Genomic DNA, 24,973 nt, shown 5'->3' on the forward strand with positions numbered 1-24,973 from the left:
TTTTCCTATTGAATCCGCGCCCCAGGATGGAACACGACTTCCAGGGGAGCTGGACGACACAAGGGGCCTCATTTTTTTTAGTTCCATGCAATTGGGTATCTATCCTATCTCAAGTCCACGTAACTTAAGTGGCCAGAAAGTGGGCTGAGCAAGGCTGTTTTGAATAGACTTTTCCAAGATGCAAACCCCATTCAGTATCATCTTGAATCTGAGTGTTTATTTTTATTTTTATTTATTTATTTATTTATTTTGGTACCAAGGATTAAACCCAGAGGCACTAAACTACTGAGCCACATCCCCAGCCCTTTTTATAAAATATTTTTGTTTTGAGACAGGGTCTCTCCAAGTTACTTAGGGCCTCACAAAAATTGCAGAGGCTGGCTTTGAACTCTTGGTCCTCCTACCTCAGCCTCCTGAGTCACTGTGATTAGAATCTGAGTATTTAGAAGGAAAGAAAAGTGACTTCAAAGTGATCTAGATTGCCCAAATTCTGTCCTGTGGAATGCAAAGCCTTTCTCTGTCTGCCCCTTACCCATCCAGTTACACCCTCAGGTACATTTTTCTGCTTTAGCCAAACTGACTTTCTTACTGTCCCCTAGCATTTGTTCACCTAGCATGCCCTCCCCACACTTTGTAGCCACACATGTGACCCCAGTGCTGCAGGCCTGTGCTCAGCTCTGGGGGTCTGCAGGAGAGTCAGGCTGACCCCTCTAGCCATCCAGTTCTTATTTCAAGTCTTACTGCTTCTTCTGTTACACCCCACTCTCTAGTTCGAGGACATTTCCCTCAGCCCTCACTTGGAATTATCATCCAGCATCTTTTGTACAGTTGTGTTTATATAACATAATAATTAACTCAATAATTCATAACTTATGAATTGCTACTGTATATATATTTTAGATGTAATTGTTCCATTTCTCCAGCTAGACTTGTGGCTCTCTCTCATTATGTATCTTTAAAAAGAGTTCAAAGAAAAGGCAAAGAAAAAGCAATGTCCACAGTATTTTGCTTGAATGGGTCTGGGGTGGGTCTTAAGCACTTCAGTTCTGTGAAATTCCTTGGTTCATTTTATTGAAGCCCGGGGCTTAGAACCACTGAGGCAAACCACACTTTCCTTGGCCCATGGACCCTGCTTTTCCTCTTCTGTAGCTCTTCTGAGTTGAGTGTGGTAGGAAGTGCTGGATAATTATTTGTGACTGGATAGTTATGAGGTTCTTAGTCAATGGCTGGCTCCTGTGATATCTGCCAAGTAACAGTAGACAGCATTCAGCCCAGAATCATGACAAATCAGAGCCGAAAAGGTCTTATATTTAATTAATGCCAATCCCCCAGGAGGGGTAATGTGCCTTGCCAATGCCACACAGTTGATCCAAGCCAGGCTTAGAATCCAGACTCCTGACCACAAGGCTGTGCTTCTGCCCTCTCAGTGCCACCTCTCTGGCTACTAAGTGCAGTTTATTAGGAACCTAACCAGGGTTTCAGCACTGTGAGAGCTTCAGAGATGTGTAAACTACAGTAGAGGAGCTTATGTCTGCTTGGGGGAGTAAGACACATTGAATGGAAAACAAATTAATAATGCAACAAGAATCAGGAGATTTCAGGGCACGAGATGAGAATCACCAAGGAACCTTTCACAAAACGCAGAAATCTATCTCATTGCAATCACTCCAGAAGGCTTTCTGGAAGAGGCAGCCCCTGCCTATTTCCTCAAGGGAGGCTACAGTGGTGAGATGAAGGGAAGACATGGTGGAAAGGCCTATTGAAGGAGTCACTGCCTCCTGCCCATCACTCCCCTGACCCTTCCACCACATGTCGAAATCATGACCTCCCCCCACTAGAAATTCAAGGGGAAGAGCCCCTTGCAGGCAGGCAGCATGAATTTCCTGTAATTTGGAAGGAACAGTGGGGTTTCTCCATGTTTCCATCTGACTTTCATTTGTTATTGCCCTGAACGGTTCCAGCCTTCTCCAGTTGAGCCCATTTAAATGTTTTCTGGCTTTGCCTGTTTTTATGACACTTGGCAAACCTAATTATTTGACCTGAGCAGTTCACTGGGGCCATAGGAAACATGGGACAAAGGTGATGGTCAAATGCAAGGCCCAGGATGGGGTGGGGGAGGGGACACCCACCTCATTCTAATGCTGGGATACCGGCTCAGTTACTTGGTGCAGGGGAGAGAATCTGAACCCATTTCTATAGAGTGCCATCAAAAGAGCAGACTGGCCTTGTAGAGGAAGACCCCAGAGCAGACAGCCTGCACTCCTCCAAGAAGCAACAGTGGATAACATTGAGTAAGAGCTTACTGGGTACTCTCGTAAGTTGCACTTCCTGTTTTCGGTCCATTGTCACAATAACCCTAGGCGCTAGGTTCTCCCATTATTCCCATTTTAGAGGAGAGAAAACTAAAGTTGGATAATTTGCCAAAAATGTAAGTTTAGACCCAGCAGTATAGCTTCAAGGACTCTGTGCTTAACTCTAAACTATTTTTGCCTCTAAATATGAGCTGATGTTTGTGAGAAATGGCTCATGCCTTTAAATCCTTGTCTCAGGATAGTATCCTTAAGTGTCATTGAAACCAAGGGCAAAAAATATAATGAGGGATGCCTGCCATATTACTGGGGGTACAGTAGACATCAGGGGGGCACATGACCAGCTAGTAAGCTCCTGCCCCATGAGAAAGGTACCTTCTTGGAATGGGGATCCAGCATTCTGTAAGATTTTTAAATAGAAGTTGTTAGAAATTCATGTTTTTATGAACAGACTTCAGACTAAAAGATCCACATGTAAAGCTCTGGAACCAACATGGTGGGGCCAAGCAGAGCCCACCAGTGGCAGAATTTGATCCTTATGCTGTCAAGCCGTAGCCCCTGGCTATCACACTGAATCCCACAGGATCTGTGAAACTTGGTGTCTTCATCTGTCCAGCAAGGAAAGTGGCAGAGCTTAGGACATCAGGGTATTGAGTAACTTGTCTGAAATCAGAGCGCTGGAGGGGGTCAGCACTGAGATTTAGGCAGGTGACCTGATTTCAGAAGCTTATATGCCCACACTGATCTCCTGGGCAGAATGCTGGTGGTGAGTGACTAAGATCACAATCAGAGGACCCAGACTCTGGTCCTGGGTTTGCATGCTAGTGTAACCTTGATCCCAGAAAGGGTGAGACCAGAACCTCCCCAGAGCCCTTCCAGGCTTGCTGCTCTGCACACCTTATTCTCTAGCTGTATTGACTAAAGAGGAGGCCACCAGGCAGTAGCATTTTAAAATATTGCACAGGATGTCTCTGATGATAAATTATAGTAAACATAGATAATGATTTTATAGTTCAAGAACATCTTTAGAAGGTGACTATGTCCTAAAGAAATATACTAAATGCTGTGTTTAGTGTAAAATCACAATCCGGTCTGGTCCTTACCTCCCAAGGTTAAAAACATACTGTATTTCTAAAGTGTTCTGGCAGAGCATTCTTCATCGGGCACCTGGGTTGCACTAAAAATCCATGCATTTTACCTTTATCTGAGTTTCAGAGGAAGTATCGGTGCAACCATCTAGAATACATATTAGAATTCCGGGGGGTTCTTGACACAACTGGTTCAATGGCAGATATGGTATTTATGGATGAGGTGATAATAATAATGCAGTTAATAATAATAACAGTCCTTATCTGTATAACATCTTAGGGTTTAGAAAACAATCTCACTCATACCCAGTTAGATTCTAGGCTAGTCTTCCCATAGCAGAATCATTGGGGCAAGCATTAATTTAAAAGTTGTAAATAGCAAAGTGAAAATGGAAATGAAAATATGATTGGCATCTTCTGCCAGTCATGTTTATTTGAAGCTATTTAGGGGGAGGGGAAGGAAACAGAGAAAGAAGATCAGAGTCAAAACATATAAGCAAATGAAAACTTTTGCCCCAGAGTGAAAATGTAAACCAGCATTGTGTTAACCAGGAGAATTGATGTGGAATGAAGTCAAGTCCACCGGAGACCTGACCCCATCTCTCTTTTCTGTTTCTCACCCTGGGCAGGTGGCAAATCTCAGATTCCTGAGGCAGCATGATCTTTTCTCTACTCCTTTGGATGTCTGACAATTTGTAAATCCAGGAGGATGCACACATTGCCAGGACCTTCCTTAACAATCTCATGCAAGCAGCACGGAGTGATCCAAAAAATAACTCATGTTTTATTTTTGCCTTTTCCAGTTCTGCAGAGTGGTAGAACCAATATCTCAACTGCCCTTGAGAAATGGCCAGGGCCAGGTGGGGGTCTAATGAGAGGTGTGTGAGGCATTTGCTTTGGACACCAAACTTAAGGGGTACCGCGGAAATCAAGAGCTTCATGCAACATATTTAAAATACCAAAATAGAGAAAAAAAATTCATGATGGACAATGTGTCATCATTTTATATGAAGACATGATAAATACTGATTTTAATGCAAATAGTTAAGCACTGAATTTTGTAGGCATGAAAACAAAAAGGACTACAGAAAGCTATCACCTGCCTGTTATGTGGACCCTTTCACTGTGCCACCAACAGTGTTTGGCATCTTATAGGCATTTTCTCTTGATGCATAGCCAAGGGACCTGATTTGACCTATAGCAAATCCAAATCTATTGGATAATAAACCGTATTAGGAAATAAGTTCCTTTCCAGGCTTCATAAATTCTCCTACAGTCCATTTTGTCTTTGTTAAATGTGTGGGTTGAAAATTGCAATCCCTTTTATTCACAATGATCATTTTCAACGCACAGCTCCAAAAGATCAGCATTAACTTAAAAAAATAAATTAGCATGCTCGTATCTATTAAGCACCATTGCTTTGTAGGCTGCAGCTGATGATTTTATTAAGTATACTGCAGGAGGGGGAAAATCAAGGCTAGATAATTATAAATTCATAAATACATAATTCATTGGCAGGAAATGATTTTAATGGGATGGATGCAGAATTATCTATTTCTTCAAGAAAATAACAGAGATGTTCTGATTAAGCCCATAATCTGGTGTATATGAAATTGTAGCCCAACTGATGGGCACATTTTCTTTTCTGAAACTACCTTTGATAAGAAATGCATTACAAACTCATCAGTTTGGCTTCCTGTTAACAAAGAGACAGCAGCCGTCTGGATCATTCTGGATTCACAGTGAAACTGCCACACCATGTATCCTCCAACTAAAGCTGTGTAAGTTTGACAAGGGGCAGATGAATCCAGGAATTATTGTGCAGGGGTTTAAATCTATGCGGCAGCTGACGGTTGAAATAATCATCTATATATCGCTCTGAGCTAGCTGGGGAAAGGTTGAAGCTGTATATTTTCAACATATCTAGTCTAATGGTTAATCTGTTGTCTTGTACGGGGCTCTCGCAGGGTGGACTGACAGCTTCGAGAAATTGCTCCCTGTAGATGTGGTTTGCCTTGATTCTCAAAGTACAGGGTGGACGGCTCTAACTTAGCTTAAGTAGGAAAGGTAAAACTCACCTGACCCAAGTCTTCAAATTTGAGGGGACCAGTAGGGCTAATGGCAGGCTGGGTGGGAGGGGCATGGAATCACTAAATGACCTCTACCATCCACTTTCCCAGGTCGGCATTCTTGGAATGGATTGTGTGTATGTTTCCTTGATCATTTGGCTTCTTGGCAGGTTGGGAAGAGCACCATCCTTTCGGAAAATGGGAAAGCTAGGAAAATATGGAGATTTGCTTTAGGGGTCAGCAAATGTTTCTTCTTAGGGGTCAGCTAGTTAATGTCTCAGGCTGCATATTGTAGATACTCAGCTCTGTCATAGAGAGCATCTATGGACAATATGGAAGCAAATGATGGTGGTTATGGTCAGATAAAACTTTATTTCTAGCTACTGAAATTTGAATTTTATATGATTCTACTGTGACAGGAAATATGATTCTTCTTAGATTTTTTTCACCCAACCATTTAAAACGTAACCTAGCTTGTGGGCTGCACAAAATCCAATTTTAGGATACAGTTTGAATGTGAGAAAGGTGAGAAAGCTGCCAAGGTTGCCAGGAACTTGGTAGGTTTCATCTCTTCTCTAAGAATTGTGCTTCACACACATACCACACATGGGAATGCTGCAAATAGAGCCACCTCTGGCCTAAAAGCCTTGTCATCTGCTTGGGGTCAGGAGTGGGGAGGGAAGGGAAATTGGGAAGGGCTATTTTTATTGGACTCTGCAATGCCCCATCCTGCCAGTTTGACTCAGAGAAAATTGTCTCCTCTCTCCTACTATCTTCCTGATCTCCAAGCTCTGTTGCTATATTTCAGGAATATTCTGGCATTTCTCATTTCAATTGTGCATTTCCTCTCTGAATTCCATTGTTCATCTCTTGTGTCTCATCTTCAAGAAGCTAAAACCTAGTGATTTTTGAGACTTTTCTTTGTCCTTGAGGCAATAGAGACAGTATGTTCAAAAATAAATTAAAGAAAAAAGCTAAAAGCAACTAGATCTCTGAAAGGAATTTTCTACCAAATACTGAGCAGGATGGTGTTGGGCAAGTGATTATAGCAGTTCCAGTGAAGATATAAAAGCCAAGATTCTAGATATAGGGAACTTTGGTGAAGGTTCTACCAGGATCTGTGTAGGACATGATGTGGCTTATAGTCTGTGATTGGGGTGGGGGTCGTGTGGGTGGCATGGGTACATCTTAGATTCTAGAGGTTCCATTCAGCCCAACATATTCTGCAGGGAAGGTTGCTTTCCAGGTCATGTGGATCCTGTTAATATATTTATATGGCATTTTCCTCTCTCTCTCATGTAGGAGCTGAGTTCTTTCATTACTCTGTGTTGATGGACTCAAACTTACACAATTCAGGTTTCCTAGGCAGTGAATAGCACCAGAAATATACCCTGTGATTAACTTCTACATAACCCATTGTTCCTTAAAATCTCCCTCCCCATTCTCCTATTAGCTCCACAAAAGCCGGAAATGAAAAAGCACCAACAAGCCCCCTTCCCTGCCCCCGTCAGCCCACCATGGGGTGGGTGTTCCCTGTGCCCCTAATTAGTGCAGGATGTGCCACTTGGAAATTATTTCTCATTCTCATTTATATAATGACAGTTTTTTTTTTTTTTAAGCCACACCTTGGGTTTTCAAAATATATGTATTTCCTATTTTTCAGCTATAAGTTGTGAAGTTATCCTATTGGATAATGTATATGAAAATTCATTCAATTTTAGAGTTTTATGTTTGAGAAGTTGATTGTTGGGGTTGTTTTTGAGGGGCAGCATCCTTTATCGTTTTACTATCTGTGTATTAGTATCTGCTGTGACCTTTCAAAAAATACCTTCGTAGATTGATTTTCTTGATAATGCTTGGTTATACCCTAAGATTTTCAGACTAGAACCTCTCATTCAAAATGTATCACCAGTTAAGCTCTGATATTGAGCTGCCCACGACCCTTCTTGGCAAAGACCTTGTCTCTGACTTACCTTATCCCAGCCATGCTTAGCTGCTGAGCCTCACTGATGGACATTCCCAATAAGGGATTCATCCTGAAACTGCAGCCAAGTGCTCCTTTACAACGAATATGGGAAGCCAACTCACAATATGGGTTATTTATCTGGTATTTGTTGTTGTTTCTCCATCATTGCTTAAGGGAACATCCACACCTTCTTACCAGTCACATCCATGTGATAGGCAACCAGGGGTCTGATAGTCTACAGTCGCAGGACAAGAAACATCCCTCTGCAAAGTAGGAGCCATTCCATGCTCTAATCCAAGGATTGCCCTCATTGGCCACATTGAGCCCTAACTAGCCCAGCCTTCCTGGTGAAAGCTTTGATCATCCTGAGAGTTTTGTCCATGGTGAATTGCAGAATGACCATGCTACTGTGACTCATGATTTTTCTTGGGGTACAATTTGACAAGCCCCTAGGAACTAGGAAGCACACTGATAGATCTCTGTCCCAGAAATTTTGCCCACACCCTTACTCTCAATTTTAGTCATATAATATTCATAGCCTGAAAACACACACATTTTCACTGATGATACAAAAAGATACTACACATGACTATTTCTCTTTCTCTTCTTTTTTGCAGGGTTGGAATTAATCCAGGGTCATGTGCATGCTAGCAAACACTCCACCACTGAGCTACGTCCCAGTCCTATATATCATTCTTTCTGAGAAGTGGCAAACCCATGACATTTAAGTTAGGCAGCAATGTTACCACCCAGGGAGCTGGCCAAGCCAGTGGTCTGAGATGAAAAGCAAATTAACACTGAGGGAGAAAGACTTAGAATGTAGTGATCATTCTGTAGGATTTCCTTCAGTGTTTTTCAGGAGATAATGGATCTGATCCTGCTGCTAAACTGGGTTTTGTGCGTATGCATATATTGTAAGGGAGAAGGGAGGGGGACTCTGTATATTTCTGGAAATTATTGCAGAAGGAGATTGTCTTCCAAATTTTCAGATATTATCCCTACTGACATTGATGACAAAAACGCAGCAAAAAGAATTTCAGGAAGTCATCTGGGTAAAAGAATAGAAATAAATAAACCTTCAATTCAACCAGGAGGGAGAAACCTCCATTTTAATCCAAAGCAATGATTTTATTCAACATCAAAATTGGTTTGGAACTTTTGCAATGAAAAATTTCACTAAGGATTAATTTCCATTTTCTTTTCTCCTTATTGTTTGGCAGTCAAGGCTGAAGCTAGATCACGCTATCACAAAGACCCATTTGAGTTCAAGAACGCAACTCCCAATTCTCGGCTTGTGACTGAGCCAGGTGAAGGAGTACTGGGACCTATCCCAATTTTTGATAACTGTACTGCACCCCTCAGTGTTCCTCTTTAACAAAATGAGCCCAGTTGAAGGACAGAGATGTACTGCCATGGATTTCAGCATGCATTTAGCTTGTTGAGCAGCAAAATGCCAAACAGAAAAGCCATAAGAAAACAATAAATAATTATTAAATTGACCCCACCCTCAAACTAGCAGCTTGCTGCAGACTTCGGTCAGAAGCCCTGTTAGCTAGATGGCTTTGTGTTCAAACCACTTTGCATGACTCTTACTCTGAGTGATTCCAGTGTGAAATGACATTACTAATGACCTGCTAAGTGTGTACAGATGTGGGTTTTTCCAGATGTGGTGATTAATAACGTAATGGAGATAGCTAGTTGACTTATGTTTACGGGTTGTTTGCCTTTTATTACTTTCCCGATTTTATTTGCTTTGAACTATTTTTTAACTTCAGCCAACAAATTCACCGTTAAGTCTTGAAGGGCTTCATCCCCCTGAATCTCACTGGGGACATGGGGAAGAGGGAATGTGCCCCAGACTGGAGCTGACCATTGAGTCCATCACATATAGGCACTGGGCTATTTGGGAAAGCCGAAGACTGTAGCTGTTGTCTCATTTCCCTTCAAGGACCCATAAAGAGGCACTGGTGAGCCCTCACCCAGTGTTTGCAGCCTGGCTAGGAAGAAAAAGGAAGATACTTCTTTAAAAAAAAAATCTAGTAAATTATATGATCATTTTGAAGTAAGCCTCAAATCCTGGCCAGTGTTTCTGGAAGATGTTGCCTTACTCTTGTTGGAAAACAGAAAGCCGATGAAAAGCGGAATGAAATGTTGTTACAGATGTTCAACTCTGCATTAAGGCTGTTGGAATTACCACCACATCTTAAATCAATCCCCAGAACATTGTCTGGAGGTTATGTCATTGGAATAATGAATCCTCTTTAGTCAAGTATAAGCAAACATGTTAAAACATCATTGTAACTTTAAATTAAACTCCAGCGCAAACCAGGGGATCTGAAGCCTCATTAGACTTGCCTGACATTTTTCTAGCGCCGAGTCTTCCCAAACCGTAAAACTGTTAGATTCAGTGCCTATTAGACGAGGGAGCGCTGGGAAGTTACAACAGAACATTAAGTGTTATACTTAGGGATGTGCAAAAACAAGCCCTTGAATTTTATGAGTACTTGGAGACTGGATGGAGTTCAGCTCCTATAAAAATTCCACGTTAGATTCCTGAACTTGTTTGTGCTTTAAAGAAGCTGGTAAGTCAGGTTTCTTTAAAGGTTCACATCTTCATGTGGCTCCCACTGCACGAAGACAAGAGAAAATGCTAGAGACAGAGTGTATTGCAATTAGCCAAAAGTAGGTTAAATATGAGCCTGTAATGTGCGTTGTCATGAGGTAGTGGCCCATTACTTCAACACATTTGTCTTTCATGAAAGTGAGTAAATTTAAGTCTCTCTTTTAATTCCATTTTTATTCTTCTCATGTAGTCACAGAAGCCATGAAATGAAAATTATATTTTATAGCTTAACTAAAAGTTTCCTAGATATGCTTTCTTTATAGAATCCTTATAAGGGATAATAAGTAAATATGGTTTATATCCTCCTTATGAAAAAGAAATCATCCCTGCTTCTCTTGTGAGACCTGAACCAGATGCAACTGTCTCCATTACACAAAGTTCCTATATTTAATATGGAGACATTGTCTCCCATCTCTTCAGGGAACCGATTTCTAGCCCTTGAGTGCAGGAGAAAAGCTTTGAACACAGTTTCATTTCAGAGAACAAATTCCAGTTTAAATTCAGTATGATTATGATGGATGATCTCTCCGAGTTGCAATGAAAATAAATAGTTTCCTTGCACAGAAGACGACGTAACTTTGCCACCAAAATGAGGTGTCTCCCTAGAGCTGGCTAATGGGGATTAACTTGCAAGTTCCCCATCTGAGGATGTGTGCAGGTAAACAGCCAGTGACAAGGTATAAGGATGATGGGCACTTAACCAAAGGGATTATCTATTGAAGGCCCAGTGCCAACAGGGAATCACAAGGCAAGCAGAAGAATCCACTGACATGCCAGCCAAGGTGACTTTCCATCTAGATTTAACTAACAGAGACTCGTTCTGGAACAACACAACCAGAGCAACAGCTGGGGGCCTCCAATAAAGCTAGTCATACTAGGCTTGGTTAGATGAAAGACCTTTTGGAGTATTCCATTGAAACCTTAAGGAAACTTGTATGACAGAACTTGCACTCTTACTAGACCTGCTCACATGCACACACACGTCAAGCCTAGCATGCTGAACAACTAATCTAGGTCACCCCAGACACAGCATGATAGGGCAAGTGGCCCATATTAAAAAGTGACCTTCTATTACAGTGCAGTCCTTTCTACTCCATACTAAGATGGGGAAAGCATAAAAGTGTCCTTCACAAACACATGCGCACACACGCATGCACACACATGCTTCTACCGCAGTATTGCCTCAGATGCTCAGTCCCCTGTCCTGTGAAAGGAAGATGAATTCAGGTCAAGCTCAGAGTGCCTGTTTGCTCACGGAGAGATGCATATCAACCCTAAGTGATTTTTTTCAATACCATTTATGTGGCTTGTATTTATTTCCTTTAATCTTTTAAGTGCTGTTTAGTCTCTGTGTGATTTGCTGTGGATACTCATTTCTGATAAGATGTGATATCCTCCCCGCCACATAGTCCCTGCCTGGAGCACTAAGTGACTGATATGGTCACAGCCTGAGCGGAGCCTCTGGCGTAGCAGAACAGGAGGGAGCAGGCGGTGGAGGGGGTGGCTGTGGGCGTTGGCAGGTGCATTCTTGCCTTTATTTCTTCTGGTATCGCCCTTACCTCACACCACACTCTTGTTGCCTTTCCCTGTGTCAGCCAGTATCAGGCAACCCTGGATTAACAGTACAGTAGGGGAGTGTAAAAAAGGGTGATACTTTGGAGCAAGGGTTGTTGGATCATTATAATCTTTTTCAGAACCATGTATCATAACCTACTAAATTGATTTAGTGTCTTCCCGGAAGCACCATAGAATGCATGCTCTGGTGTGGGTCTTCCTGGATAATACCAAGTAGCTAAGTTGGCCTTTTCTCACCATCTAAGACTCATACACTATTAACATATATCAAGCTTTTTTTGACATTGTCACTGCTAATATTTCTCTTCTTAGCTTTAAGGTAACCTCCGTGCGTTCTGAGTTTCAGAGGTGCTTTCTCCTAGTCTGTGTTGCGGTCAACTATAAGAATCCAAGGATCCCATTTTTCCTTCTTGACATTACAGCTTTAGCCTGGATTGTGGGGGGTGGGGAAAGCAGGGCTAGAATTTTGCTGCTGATGCCCTTGGGTGACAGGCTGGGTACTCATCTGCTAATTATCAAGCAGCTCTCTTAAAAAGAAGCATGGGGCAGACTAATTCATCTACAAAGCTTATTAGTGGGTGTCTTTGGGCAAGAGCAGTAGAGTGTGCTGTGTTGTTTGTGAGTGAAGCTTCCCATTGCTTAGCGATCTGTGTGGTTCAGGCATTTGGAAAACAGCCTTTGGTTTCCGGCCCCCTCCGCTGCCCTCCATCCCAGCCTCCCACCGCATCATCCCAGGTATCATTCAGTAGCAAACTCCTCCTCCTTCACTCCGTGCTCTTTGGCAGCCGGCTCTCCAGCCTCGCCAATCCCAATCCTTCGGTCTGAATGAGTAAAACAAGGACCCGGTGTGCCCAGCCGCAGTGCTCTCTCTCGGCAGCTGGAGAGACGAGGGCCCGGTTGGGCTGGGGATTCTCGAGTCCACGTGTGCCAGTGTTCCCAGTCACCACTGATTGGAACGTTGGCCCTGAGGGCCTTGAATCCTGGCCTCTCCCAGGCTTTCTCTGGTATGCAGGGATTAGAAACCAGTTAAATTGGTTCACTGGGAGAAGCAGCGGGCTGGCAGTTCAGCCGCTTTTTCAAATACAACTTCTGATTTTGGTTACCAGAAAACTCATTCAGTTATCAGGCAAAGTAACCAAAATTAAGAATAACGATTGACCGGTCCTATATATGTATTTCAGTATGCAGATGAATCACAACTTTTTTTTTCTTTTATGGCAGGGCATTGATAAACGGTTTTAGTTCGCTTTAAGTGCATGATCAAAGGCTGGAGCGTCAAGAGGTGTCGCTTCAACCTTCTCTAAGGCCGGCCTCTCTGACTAACATATTTGGTCTTTGTCATTGGGTCCTAAAAGACAGCCATGAATTCCTAGTGAGTGACTGAGCCGTGAGTGTGTGTCCTTTGATATCTTGCCTGTATTTCACAGTCTGCCCTCAAACTGTTCGTAATCTCATGAGCTGCCTGTATTTCCAGTTGAAGATGAGCAGCCGTCGACGCTGTCACCCAAAAAAAAACAACGCAACGGGGGCATGAGGAACTCGCCCAACTCCTCGCCAAAGCTGATGAGGTAAGAAGGGGCCCACCAAGCCCCTCCGCTCCTTCTCCCCAGCCGGCCCCTCCCCACCCTGCGCAGGCCCAGCCTCCTTCCCCAGCAGCGCGGCGGGGGAGGGGAGCAGATCCTTAGATGGCTTCTGAGAGGCTGCAGTATTTATTCTGTCAGCTTGTCAGCAGTTAATGATAGAGCTGAAAAAATTCTGTCATGAAAAACAGTTTGAAAAGCTGTTTGAAAAATACATAGGCTTTAAAGTCTTAGCTGTCACCATGTCCTGTCTGTGTGTAGTTCCTAAACAGCAGTGGCACTAATGACGGCAGGAACCAATCAGAGGAACTCTGTGGTTAGTTTGCCTGTGGCAAGTCTCTTTCTGCTGGAGTCCCTCGGAGGACTGTTTTCTGTACTTAAGGCCATATGTGAGATGTATCATCACAATCAAAAATGAACCTGAAGATTACCTTCCTTTTATCCTGTCGATTGAAATCAAATTTCTGTTAATTGATTTTGACTGATAAAAAAAAGTCTAATAATCTGTGGACTTGCCAAAGCAAAGTTCAAAAGTAATCCAGTCCTGCTCAGGCTAAAAGCAATATTAATTATGAAATACAGCATGCTTGCGCTCTCTCTCTCTCTCTCTCTCTCTCTGTCTCTCTCTCTCCTTTCTTTCTTTCTCCCTCTTCCACTCTTCCCATTTCCTTTCTTCCTTCCTCTTTTCCTCCTTCCCTTCCTCCTTCCCTTCTCTCTTGTTCATGACTTCCTCTAAGAAACAGCCAGTAAACCAAATTTCGACAGAGTTCTGAAGCTCTTTTTTCTCTGTCTGTTCATCTCCCCTTTGTGTCCATGATTCCCAGCCCTTACTTCCTCTGACCCCCTGACTCTTTGGACCTCACTGAAACAGGAGTGATTTCAGATTTGCACTGCTTGCCCTGAATGGTCCCTGCCAAGGAAACACCTGCCTTCCTCACACTCCTTTCCTCTTTGCCTTGCCATGGCCACACTTCTCCCTTTGATTATTGAAATACAAGAACAGTGATTTCCATTCCCCATGTCTCCAATGCACTATCTTCTCCCTGGCCCTCCATGTGCACGAGTCTGGAACCTGGGAAGGACAGGGTAGTCCTTCTTTAGTGATGGGGGACATAGGCTGTCCATTAGCTGAGACCACCAGCCCTATCTCCTATGCCATTATTACAACCTCCCGATAGAGGTTTCCTTTAGCATTCTGTCTTCCCTCCCTCTCAGCCTTACTTGTGGACTGATTTCCATGCCTGTTTACAGTGTAGGAAGAGGAATAAAATACAACTCCCAAGCTTCTCCTTCTTATGATGCCAGTTGTTATACAAGCATTCACTTCCTATTTATTCACCTTTAGGTAATCGTCTTATCTAATGCTAATAGTTTTCTCCATTTAAAGCTGAGAGAAGCCCAGTCTCTTTCTTTTGCCTCAATTTAAAGAAGCAAATAAATAAATAAAGAGAAGTCTGAAAAATCTGAAACCTTTGGAGCCAAATTCCCTGTCCCTGTTTGCTATGTAAAGTATGGTTCATTTCTTTGATCTTGAGTAATAATAATTCTGAGGAGTTATACTGTTTTCATATGCTTCAAAGCTGTGTCAAAGTTTTGCTGCTTAAGGGTACTTCTTTATTCTGTTGGCTCTTGGGTACCAAGATGACAGGTCTCCTGTACGAGGTGGAGGCTTTTTTAAGTCGTAGCCTTCAGCAAAACATCAAATTACCAAATCCAGGGTAACATACTTCTACACAAATGCCTTTCCTGTAGATATATTATACCATATATATTAAATACTTTAGTGTTACACGCTACATTTTATGTGCAATAGAAAGTGATGGTTTGAGGTAGCCTTCAGGGGACTTTTTTTCCACAAGCAGAAAAAGCTAGTGTATACCGTATCAAGTATGGTTTTTACAGGACTTTCTGCCCGAAGGCCTTTGTAAATAAGTAATGATCAACAGATTGGCTGTGGGTTTTTGAAAAGCATGCCTATGTCAGTTTGCATGATGGGGGAGAATTTTCAAAGTGGATCTTGCTTTCATTGCCTGCCGGAGAGGGGCTGAGGGAGGCAGTCATCCCAGGCTGGAGCTGTCTGCTCTGTGGTACATCAGAATTGCTAAACGGGGGTCAGGTGGTGAGCCGAAACTTGCCAAGCTGCAGAACTTAGGCTTCTTGTTCGGTTGGCTCCAGGCTGCTGCTAGGACCACAGCTACAGTCACCAGGAAGCTTCATCCCCTGGGACCATGGTGGTCCCTGTTGCAGCTTAGCTGGAAGGGCCATCCCATGACAAGTCAGGGGGTCTCACAAGCTCCTCCTTGACCCTGGCTTTCTGTGTCCCAGGTGCTCTGTATTTTGTATATACTGTCAGAGGAGCAAGGACAGGGTCTCTGTTGGCTCTCCCCATTTCCCTTTGCCTCTAGTATAGGACTGAAGGATTCAACCCAAAGGCCTTTTGGGATAACCTGGAATATCTAGCACTGGCCAGGAGATCACTGGGGCCTATTTTTTCCTCAATCCCTCCTGCTGATTGGCAGAAAATGGGGGCTCCCCCAGCTCCTGTGGCTTTCCCAGTTCCCTCCTCCTCTTCAACTTCCCCCTCTACTCTTCTTAGGATAGGACTCCCAGGTCCTATTCCTTATGACCTCAGAAATCCATAAAGGAAACTAATGACTTATTTGAAGTGGGGTTTTCAGCATGAGTTTGTGGTTCACGGTTTGAAGAGAATCAATCATTCCAGTTGTGGGAAGGTTTTAGTGGCCTATGGATAGTGATCGGAACAGCTCCAAGAGAAACCAGAGAGCCCAGAATGGGCCAGGCTGGGCTTTAATTTACCACCATGACTTTTGCAAATAAAACAGGCTCCTGTGTAAGGGTTCCTTCTGCCTCCTCTGTGGAAAAATGCTTCTGGGATGCTCTGCTAATGGTCTTCGTGTCCCCTTTGTTCTGATATCAGGCTTACTCTGGTATTTTAGTGTCACTTAATTCTCTGCACAGTCATTAGGTGAACAGCCTTGTTTTGTGTGTCTGGATCCTGAGGTAGAGTGATTGTTAGTCATCCTGACAGTAAACAACCCTCATAGTCAGACCGAGCCAAATGGCAAGTATCTGTGCTCCACGCCAGGCACACGCGTGTAATGATGGATAACCTTTGGCTCCATTCCACTGAGGAGTGAGCCATGGAGATCTCCAAGTCCCTTACTCCATCAGCCTATTAGCTCCCCTCTTTATTGGTCAATTAATTAATATGGAATTAGTTAAGGAGTTTCTCTTAGTTTTCCACCCAAATCACCAAGCACCTGTTAACTAGTTTTCCTACTCCATGGGTTTGTACATGGCAAGGATAGCAACACCTTCCCTCAGTTATAAAGCTCTGGAGGGCAAGATTTGGTCTCTTAATGGCTTGGGGCTTCACAGATCCCATTCACTGAAAACTCTCAGGACTGAGGTGTAGCTCAGTGATAGGACACTTGCCTAGCATGTGGGAGGGAGGCCTGTATTCAATCCCCAGCACCAAAAACACTCTCTAGAAAGTCTCTCTAGGAAAAAAAAAAAATAGTCCACTGAGTACCATTTGACTACAGTTAGATTCATAGACTTCTGAAATTCCCATTCAGGATCACATTCAGCTCATCCCATGGACTCTTCCAGTAGTTTTATTCACAAGTTTTTCTTAGGTGTGGAGAGTATTTCTCCAGAGGGTGAATGGCATAGAGTATATACCCAGGTTCAAAGAGAACCCCCAAATACTGTGCACATCAGTTACCTGCTTTCTTAGATGAATTCCCATCCAGCTAAAGTTCAGTGAGAGCCTACCGTGTTCAAGGTGTTGTGGAAGGCCTTTGAGGGATCTAACATAAGATGACTTAGACAATATCCCCATCTTCAAAATGGGATGGTCAATGATGGAGACAGATAAGCATATGGAGCAAAATAGGGTAAGAATGACTAGGAGATCCATCAGCATGGGCTGGGAGAGAAAAGCTGGCATTTGTTTCTGGTTTGGGAGGCTGAACTTGGTTTGTGAAGGGGGTCTCATTTAACCAAGCCACATAGGGAAAGAGATTCTCTGCTAATGGTAGTACCTGCTCTGGTTTCTGGTTTAACAGTTGACAGGCATCATCCCAAGAATGGTATGCCTGTGAACCCCCTGAATCTGAGCCACATCTGTATGAGTAGGTATTATCCTTCATCCTGTTTTACAGATGAAGAAGCTGAGGCACAGAGATGGAAATTCCAGTAACTGTCATTAAATCTTCATTAAGAAGATGGAGGAAATAGGGGGAGTGCTCAGGGCCCAGTAAATGGCTCAGCGTGGCTGGAAAGGGGTCCTTGAGTGGCATCACCCAATGTCTGAGTATTCTGGCCCCCAGTCTTGAAGGCTTTGCCTGTCATAGGCATTGGGGAATGCTTGTAGGATTTTGATGAAGCTGTACTCAGTGTTTTTTCGAGGATCCTTGTTAGCAGTGTGAGGTTGGGTCTGGAATCCCAGGCCTTTCGGAGACTTTAAACACAAGGTGTAAGAAAGAACCAGCAACCCCAGCATCTGCCAAGCACCATTGGGTGCCAAACCACTGAGGGTTTGCCATGGAGTCGTGGACCAGGCCTGGGCTAGACAGTTTTTCCATGAAGGGCACATAGAATTCCTGACTTTGGTCCTGAGGTGTGGAGTAGAGAAGCATAGATCACGCGGATTTATGCAGGATGTACCAGGGAGACAAGTTACACACAGAGAGAGCCCTCAGCCTGGCCAGCAAGGATAAGTGAGCACACCCCAAACAGGCAAACTGAACACTTTGAGGAGAGTTGCGTGTTATGAGACCCAGGAAATATTAGACCTTAGTTTCCTGAAAGGGGAGGGAAATGTGATTTGAGAAAAATAGATTATCCTCTCGGGCATCCACTGATCATTAGGTGAAATAAACTCATCTTCTTGTTAAGTCTCATTCCCTCTCTTTTGACTCATACCTTTCATGGGGACTTTTTGTTAGGAGCTCCCACATCAGAGTCTGCCAATGTGACAGATTCTGGTAATAGAAAATGGCAAAATGGCCTGAGCCAACTCAGAGTTGAGGGCAGGATGCCACCCTCCCAGGTCCTTCCACTGGACAGAAAAAGAGGGAAGGCAAGGACAGCTTAGCAAGTAAATTCACCTCCTAATGCATAAACTAATAGCATATGACAGTCCCCCATGGGACTGGAGAAGAAAGAAATCATGGGTGTCGTGATACAAAGGCGTGGGTGGACTTGACACGGGTCCCTGGACAAGTTCATGCTCAGCAGAGGGTCATTATCTTGTCTTCTTTCAGAAACATCTTGTACAATCTCCTCTAGGACTGAGGGACATGTCACTTCTCCCAGGCTGTCTCCTAAACATAAAGGCAGTAATTTCCCTTTTCCTCCGAGAATGGTGGATGCTTAACAAGAAATGACGTATTAGAAATAGGAAACAAAAGCGCAATTAGATCCAGAGAAGCTGGAAAGGACCCTAGTTTTGCCAGGGTGGCTAATGCCTGCCCTGGAGGATTTGTCAGGGTGGCTCCAGGAATGGCCATCTGGTGGGAGATGGGGGCAGTGTGGTGGGCAGCTATGTCTCAGGGCCAATGACTTTTATCAGGGGGCTGGATGCAGGATTGAAGGATGAGTTAAGACAGGAGCCAGAATCCCAAAGTCAGGATTCTTGCAAAGTAGCAGAAAATAGTATCCTTCCAGAAGTCGAAGACCCCCAAGAGTGAAGCAAATCCAGTTGGAACCCTTTATGGTGCTGAACATCCAAATGTGAGCTCTTTGGAGGGGACCCTCTGAGATCCAGTGGACTCGCTAGTGTCAGGCAAGGCAGGGAGTCCCTGTGTGACCTGACCCTGTTGAACATTGTACTCAAGTACTTAGGGACTAGATTCCAGGTTGTTTTCTTTGTAATGGAAGACGAGATGGGGAGAAAGGAGAGGAGTAGACACTGCATTTTTATTTTAACTATTGCACAATACAAGTACTAATATTTAATTTGCTTATTCATGAATATTTGTTAATTAGCTCATGGACATAGAGGTCAGCCAGAGTCAGTGTGTAGCATTCAGGTTAAGAATCCCCATCGAGTGTTGACACAGCCCCACAAATTCCTGAGTCACCTGGAGCCAGAACAGGTGCATGGGTGTGCATTCCTCACCAGTCCTTAACCTTCATTTGCATTGCAGGGCCAGCTTTGGGATGAGGCATAAAGGGGGTTGCTTACATTTCCTCAGGCACCTTTCTTGCTTCACCCAGTCCTGACCTTGTTGATTAAAACCACAGTCTCCTGTCCTGGGTGTTGCTGGCAGTTGCCAACTTTGTAGAATTTACTTAGACCACATAGATGCTCCTTATGGACACAATTTATAGGGTGGTTTTCAAAAGTTAGCATGTGTCAGAATCACCTGGAGGTTTTGTTTTTTTTTTTAAACATTGCTTGCTGGACCCCACCCCTGTGAAGACTGTGGTTCAGAAGGTCTGGACTGCTGGCTCCAAAATTTGCATTTCTTTCAAGCTCCCAGGGAATGCTGACATCACTGGTCTGGGGTCAGCTTTGAGCATAACCCCTTAAAAGCATCTGATCTGTGAGAGAAACTGGAAGTGATAGGGCCCTTCTCTCAGAACTATTCAGACTCTGCATTGAAGCACAAAGTAGTTGCTTCATTAAGATATCTGTCTTGACTATTGTTGACATCACACAGGATTTCTCCCTGCTGATTAGTTATAGCAGCTGGCTCCAGGCAGCCTTGACTAGTTAGAGACAGAGAATCTCTCTTCCCATCATGATATCCTTTGTTAGGAGGAATATTGTGTGTCCTAACTCAAATAACATCCCTGTATGTGAAAAATAGTGCAAGAGCCCTAAACAAATTGACAGAAAGTATCAAAAGTGAATGGGCTCTTATTGGACTCACTGTTGTTTGATTTAAGAGTGTTTAGGCAGGGCGTGGTGATGCACACCTGTAATCCCAGTGGCTTGGGAGGCTGAGGCAGGAGGATCCAGAGTTCAGAGTCAGCCTCAGCAAAAGCAAAGCACTAAGCAACTCAGTGAGACCCTGTCTCTAAATAAAATACAAAATAGGACACGGGATGTGGCTAAGTGGTTGAGTGTCCCTGAGTTGAATCCCGGGTACCTGCCCCCCATCCAAAACAGTGTTCAGAGACTGGTGATCATTCAGGTGCTCCTTTTGTTAGTTTGGTTTTTAACTGAACAACTACTGGCACCTCCACTGGATTCTGGAAATCCATGGAAACAAAAGGGAGGAGATCCCTGCCGTAAACAAATCTCACACCTAATAGATGAGACAAAGACACTAATTCTTATCTTTGAAGGGACATCTCACACTTGTATAGGAGCCCTGAAGAAAGGAATCAGCTTCTGTCTGTGTGATTGAAAACGATGGCTTCATAAGGAACAAGTCACTTGATGTAATAGGTGCTCAATAAAATCAGTTTTGGCCACTTAGATGATAGATCTGCAGAGGAATGAGATATTCCCCTACAGTTTATCAAGCCTCCCACTCTCAAGAGAGACCAGGGTTGGCCTCCTTGACAATGACAGAAAAGGTCTTATCATGGGATAAAGCACGAGGTTGGTCTCAAACTCCAAGCAGGGAAATGGTTGCAGATCTCAAACCGTTGTGTAGCTTTCTTCTTTCATAACTCTGGTTGGTTGGTTATTTTTATTTGAGTATAAATTTCTGAAGTTCAGCTTTGAACCTGGGGCCACACAACTGGGATTTGCTGTGCTCGCCTATAAGGGGAACCTCTTTAAAATATAATACTGCCTTCCTCACAGCATGTTTGCTAGGAAAGGGATTTGTGGTTTAGCTTTAGGCTGTTGTCTTCCAGGCAAGCTTTTTGTGTTTCTGCTGTAGCAGGGCATTTAGTTCATTTCCTGAGATTAATTGATGGCAAGTGGCATTCTTTGCTCAGCAAGTCTCTAAACAAAGAATTCAAGCATGCTTAATTTCTAGCTGTGGACTTTGGAGGTATGAGCTGAGATACAAGGAGCATAGACATAAAAAATTTAACTCACTGGGGCTTCTCAGTTGTTATAAAAAGGTGGGTATTCCTAAACCTCCGATGCTTGGCACATGACGAGGACTTGCCGAGCCTTAATTGATTGTTGAAACACCCCTTAGCACCTTGTCCTGAGAAAGAAGGGTTCATGGGGTAATCTACAGATGATTCATGCAGGTGCAAGCAGTGAATTTCGTCAGTGCCCACCATGCTGGTTTTCCTCTTTTTAGAGTCTTGCACTGTGGCTTGGGGTTTTGTGATGGAGAAGCGGGGTGACACGCCCCTCCTACAAGCAGAAGAGTGGAGAGTGGGACCTGAGCCCAGGCTTCTGGTCCAGCAGCCTCTCCCATTCAAAGCCTTGCCTTTGCTCACCTTCTCTGTCATCTGAGCAGTGTTACTTGTCCACTGACTCCCATCCATTGGCAGGGGTTGATGACAACAGAAATTACCCACACTCTCACGGTGATGACTGATCAAAATGTAGGGGCAAGTTTTAGCACCGCAGTGTTTGTAAGGCTTCCCTTCATGGCAGTCCTTCTTATAGTAGCAACAGCAGCAGCAGAAGTCACAGTAGTCACCCTGTATCTTATTGAACGTCTCTGTGTTGCCTGCTTCCTTTCACCAAAATCAGAACTACAAATACATGAGTGAGCTGCAAGCCAAGTATAAATAATAATAATAACAACAATAATAATACCTACTTCTTAAAGGCAGGCTCTTTCACGTTTTATGCTATATGCATGACCTGTCATTACTCATGTAATCTTCAAATTGAACCCATCATGTCCATAAGTTGACGGTTAAGGACAGTGCTGGGGAGGGCAGGGACATAGGCCCAGACTCTTCAAGGAAGATACTGTGTATCTCTGGTATTATTTCATGCTTTCCTAAAGTGATGGTAGTATGTTTCTCCCTTACATGAGCAGGTAGGACCTGAGACTTAAAAAGGGCCACAGGGCCATCAGCTGAGAGCTATCTGGTATATGGTGTCTGTTTTTTCTCCAAGGTGGAATGTTGTTTTAGTTTTCTCGGAATGCTGTAACAAAATACCACAGATCTGCTGTCTTAAACAATAGGAATTTACTGTCTCACAGTTCTGGAGGCTGGAATCCCCAGGTCACGGTCTTTGCACGGTTGATTATTTCTGAGGATCATGAGGGAAGGATCTGTTCCAGGCCTCTCTCCTTGACTTGTAGATTGCTATTTTCTCCCCATATCTTTATGTGGCCTTCCCTGTGTACACGTCTGTGTCCAAAGTCCCTTTGTTTATAAGGACACCAATCATCTTGGCCCACCTCACTGATCTCCTCCTAATTACTTTATTTAAAGATCAAATCTCAATATACACTCACATTCTGGAGTGCTGGGGATTAGAACTTCAACATACAAATTGTGCTAAATGACACAATTCAGTCCATAACAATGACAAGGCAGTTATAACTCACTTTAGAGAATTTCTATTACTCTACAATAAGGCAGCACTTTGAATGAGTCATAAGTGACAAATGAGTAATGAATTAATTATGGTGGCATTTTAGAGGAGTTGGGGATTGCTATGCAAGTTGAAGAAATGAAGTCATTGTAACATGAAAGGCAATATCTAATATTGGTCTCAGTTCCAGCCAAGTGGTCTTTGAGGATTTGCCTGGTGGTCTCTGGAAGTGGTTCTCCTTGGCATTCTGGGAACCATGATGTTAGAATGCCTTGTTCTGAGCTCTGGTGATCCTCCTTCCCATACGCAGCAACTGCCTGATTCTTCCTGACCTCCCCCAACCATAGCAACAACGGTCAGTATGCTGAATGGCAAACGCTCGTGTTTTCTTCTAGTAAAAGAAACTCCAGAATCCTTGATTCAGAAGCAGAAGTCTCTGGTGACAGCTGACTCCTCAGTCCCCACCTATGCCAGAGATCTCTCTGCAGCATAAGCCAACATAAGGCACTTGAAGTTACTACAGGAACAGATGTGGTAATCAAACGGATCCTGCTTGACCCTAAGTAATCACAGATTCTTATGTGGCCACTTTCCAAGCTCCATCCCAGAGAAGGGAATCCAGTGAATATAGGGCATTACTGGCCTTTCATGGAATTATAAAGCAAACAATCTTCAAGGTTCTTATCATCTTCATTCCAACAACCTTTCTCACCTCGTCAGTGCCTTCTGGTCTTTTGCTGCCCAGAAATTACAGTATTCGCAAAATCCTTCCATTCCTCTGCCCAAACAAGAGCATACTCTTCAGACCTGAAAGGTCTTCTAGGCTCACCTGACATTTGAAATTAAATGCCCACTATTTCCCTAGCTCTTCTGAAATGTCTCAAATGACAAAAAACCCACTTGCTTGGGAAACAAATCATTTCATCTTTGAAAGATCTCCAATTCATATACTTGAGTCATATTCCTTAGGTTAGGCAATATCCAACTGTAGTCCTAACAGCTACTGGTAGATCAACGCCAGAGTATGCAGAGTTTCATCCTCACCTTTCATGGCTCAGATGAAATGCCACCTTCTTTGAGAAACCTTCCTCGATACTTCTCAAATACCAGGTAACAAACAGCTTCTTTCTTGGCACCCTCGTATCTTGTAGGTTACTTTTCCATAATACTGGCCACAGCATATCATAATCTTTGATTTATGTCTTTTTATTCCTGTGTATTGTGAACCTCCCTTTTTGACTAGGGACTCTGTCTTAACCATTTCTACATCTTCCATTCCTGGCTCAGAATAGGGGATTCATGTTTATTGATTACTTTGCTGATTAAAGAAACCAAAGTTAGAATTCCAGGTGCTATGGCTGGTCTGAAAAGGAAATATCTATGTTCGGGGAGTTTTTGATGTTTCTCAGATCAGGTCCTTTGGGGAACATCCTGGATGATGTATATTTAAAGTATCCAGGCCAGACTGAGAGAATTGTAGGAGGGATAGACTGCAGCCTGGAGTACCTCTGAGACTTCCTGGATGCTTCCCGATATTCCAGCACAAATCATGGCTTGTAGCCCTGTAGTGTCAAATTTTACCTGGTTCCCCAAAACCTCTGCCCCAGCTCAGGATGCTTGGCATTCACTGTCTTTATCTTCTCATGAGGGGCAATCAATTGTCAGATTTTCCTTTCTACTTTTCTAAGATGAAGGTTACAGGCCACTGTTACCAAGGAATGACTCCTTTCCAGAAAAGACCATTTGAACCAAACCAAAATACATCTCCTCTCTCCCAAGGAATCTATTTCCTGAAAGGAATTTTTGTCCACTTTCTGTATTATGTTTTTACTTGCTGATATCATATGAACCTAGTCCAGGTATCTCTTAAACCTTGAATTCACTGGGACAGTTCTCACACCTTCCTAAGATAACACTTTCTATCAGCCAATAAGTAGGGCAAGAGAAGAAGTGAGCCTGACACTTTATTTTTGTGGCAAGCTTATTAAGATTCTCTTGTAACTGAAATCTATTCTTCGAGCTTTGGGAAGGGTTCATTTTCTTCAACCTCTTCTCTGTGGTAGCTGCTATCTACCTGCCTGACCCATATCCTGACATGTATGGCACTATTAAAGATTCTTCAAGAACAAAATGAAAAACCCTCAGATTTTGTTTTCACCCTGATCTGTGACCAGTCCTTATCAGCGACTGCCTTTTTATTTTAGCATTTTTGACTCAGCTCAGTATTTGAAAAGCAGTTGTTTACAACACGTTGAGACCTCCCAACAACCTGGCCATTGAGATGCTCCTCTGAATTGGATTGTTCCACTCCTTGTAAG

At 43.4% G+C, this 24,973-nt stretch overlaps 1 protein-coding gene across 13 annotated transcripts in view; it reads left to right on the forward strand.

Moving 5' to 3' along the window:
• The window catches only part of KCNMA1 (potassium calcium-activated channel subfamily M alpha 1), a 710,543-nt gene that overhangs the window by 612,994 nt on the left and 72,576 nt on the right, over positions 1-24,973 (forward strand). For 10 of the 13 annotated variants that reach the window (XR_013763654.1, XM_079138788.1, XM_079138798.1 and 7 more), the window contains one exon: positions 13,105-13,198. Coding sequence is in view for 12 of the 13 variants with exons in the window: in XM_079138788.1 (XP_078994914.1) it covers positions 13,105-13,198 (94 nt within the window). In the remaining variant the exon portion in view is untranslated. Of the gene's footprint in view, positions 1-8,652; positions 8,740-13,104; positions 13,199-24,973 lie in introns of all 13 variants that reach the window. The other 3 variants (XM_079138796.1, XM_079138797.1, XM_079138803.1) reach the window with 1 other exon arrangement.

This window comes from Sciurus vulgaris, assembly GCF_902686455.1.
Source record: "Sciurus vulgaris genome assembly, chromosome: 4".
In the NCBI taxonomy this organism is placed as follows: domain Eukaryota; kingdom Metazoa; phylum Chordata; class Mammalia; order Rodentia; family Sciuridae; genus Sciurus; species Sciurus vulgaris.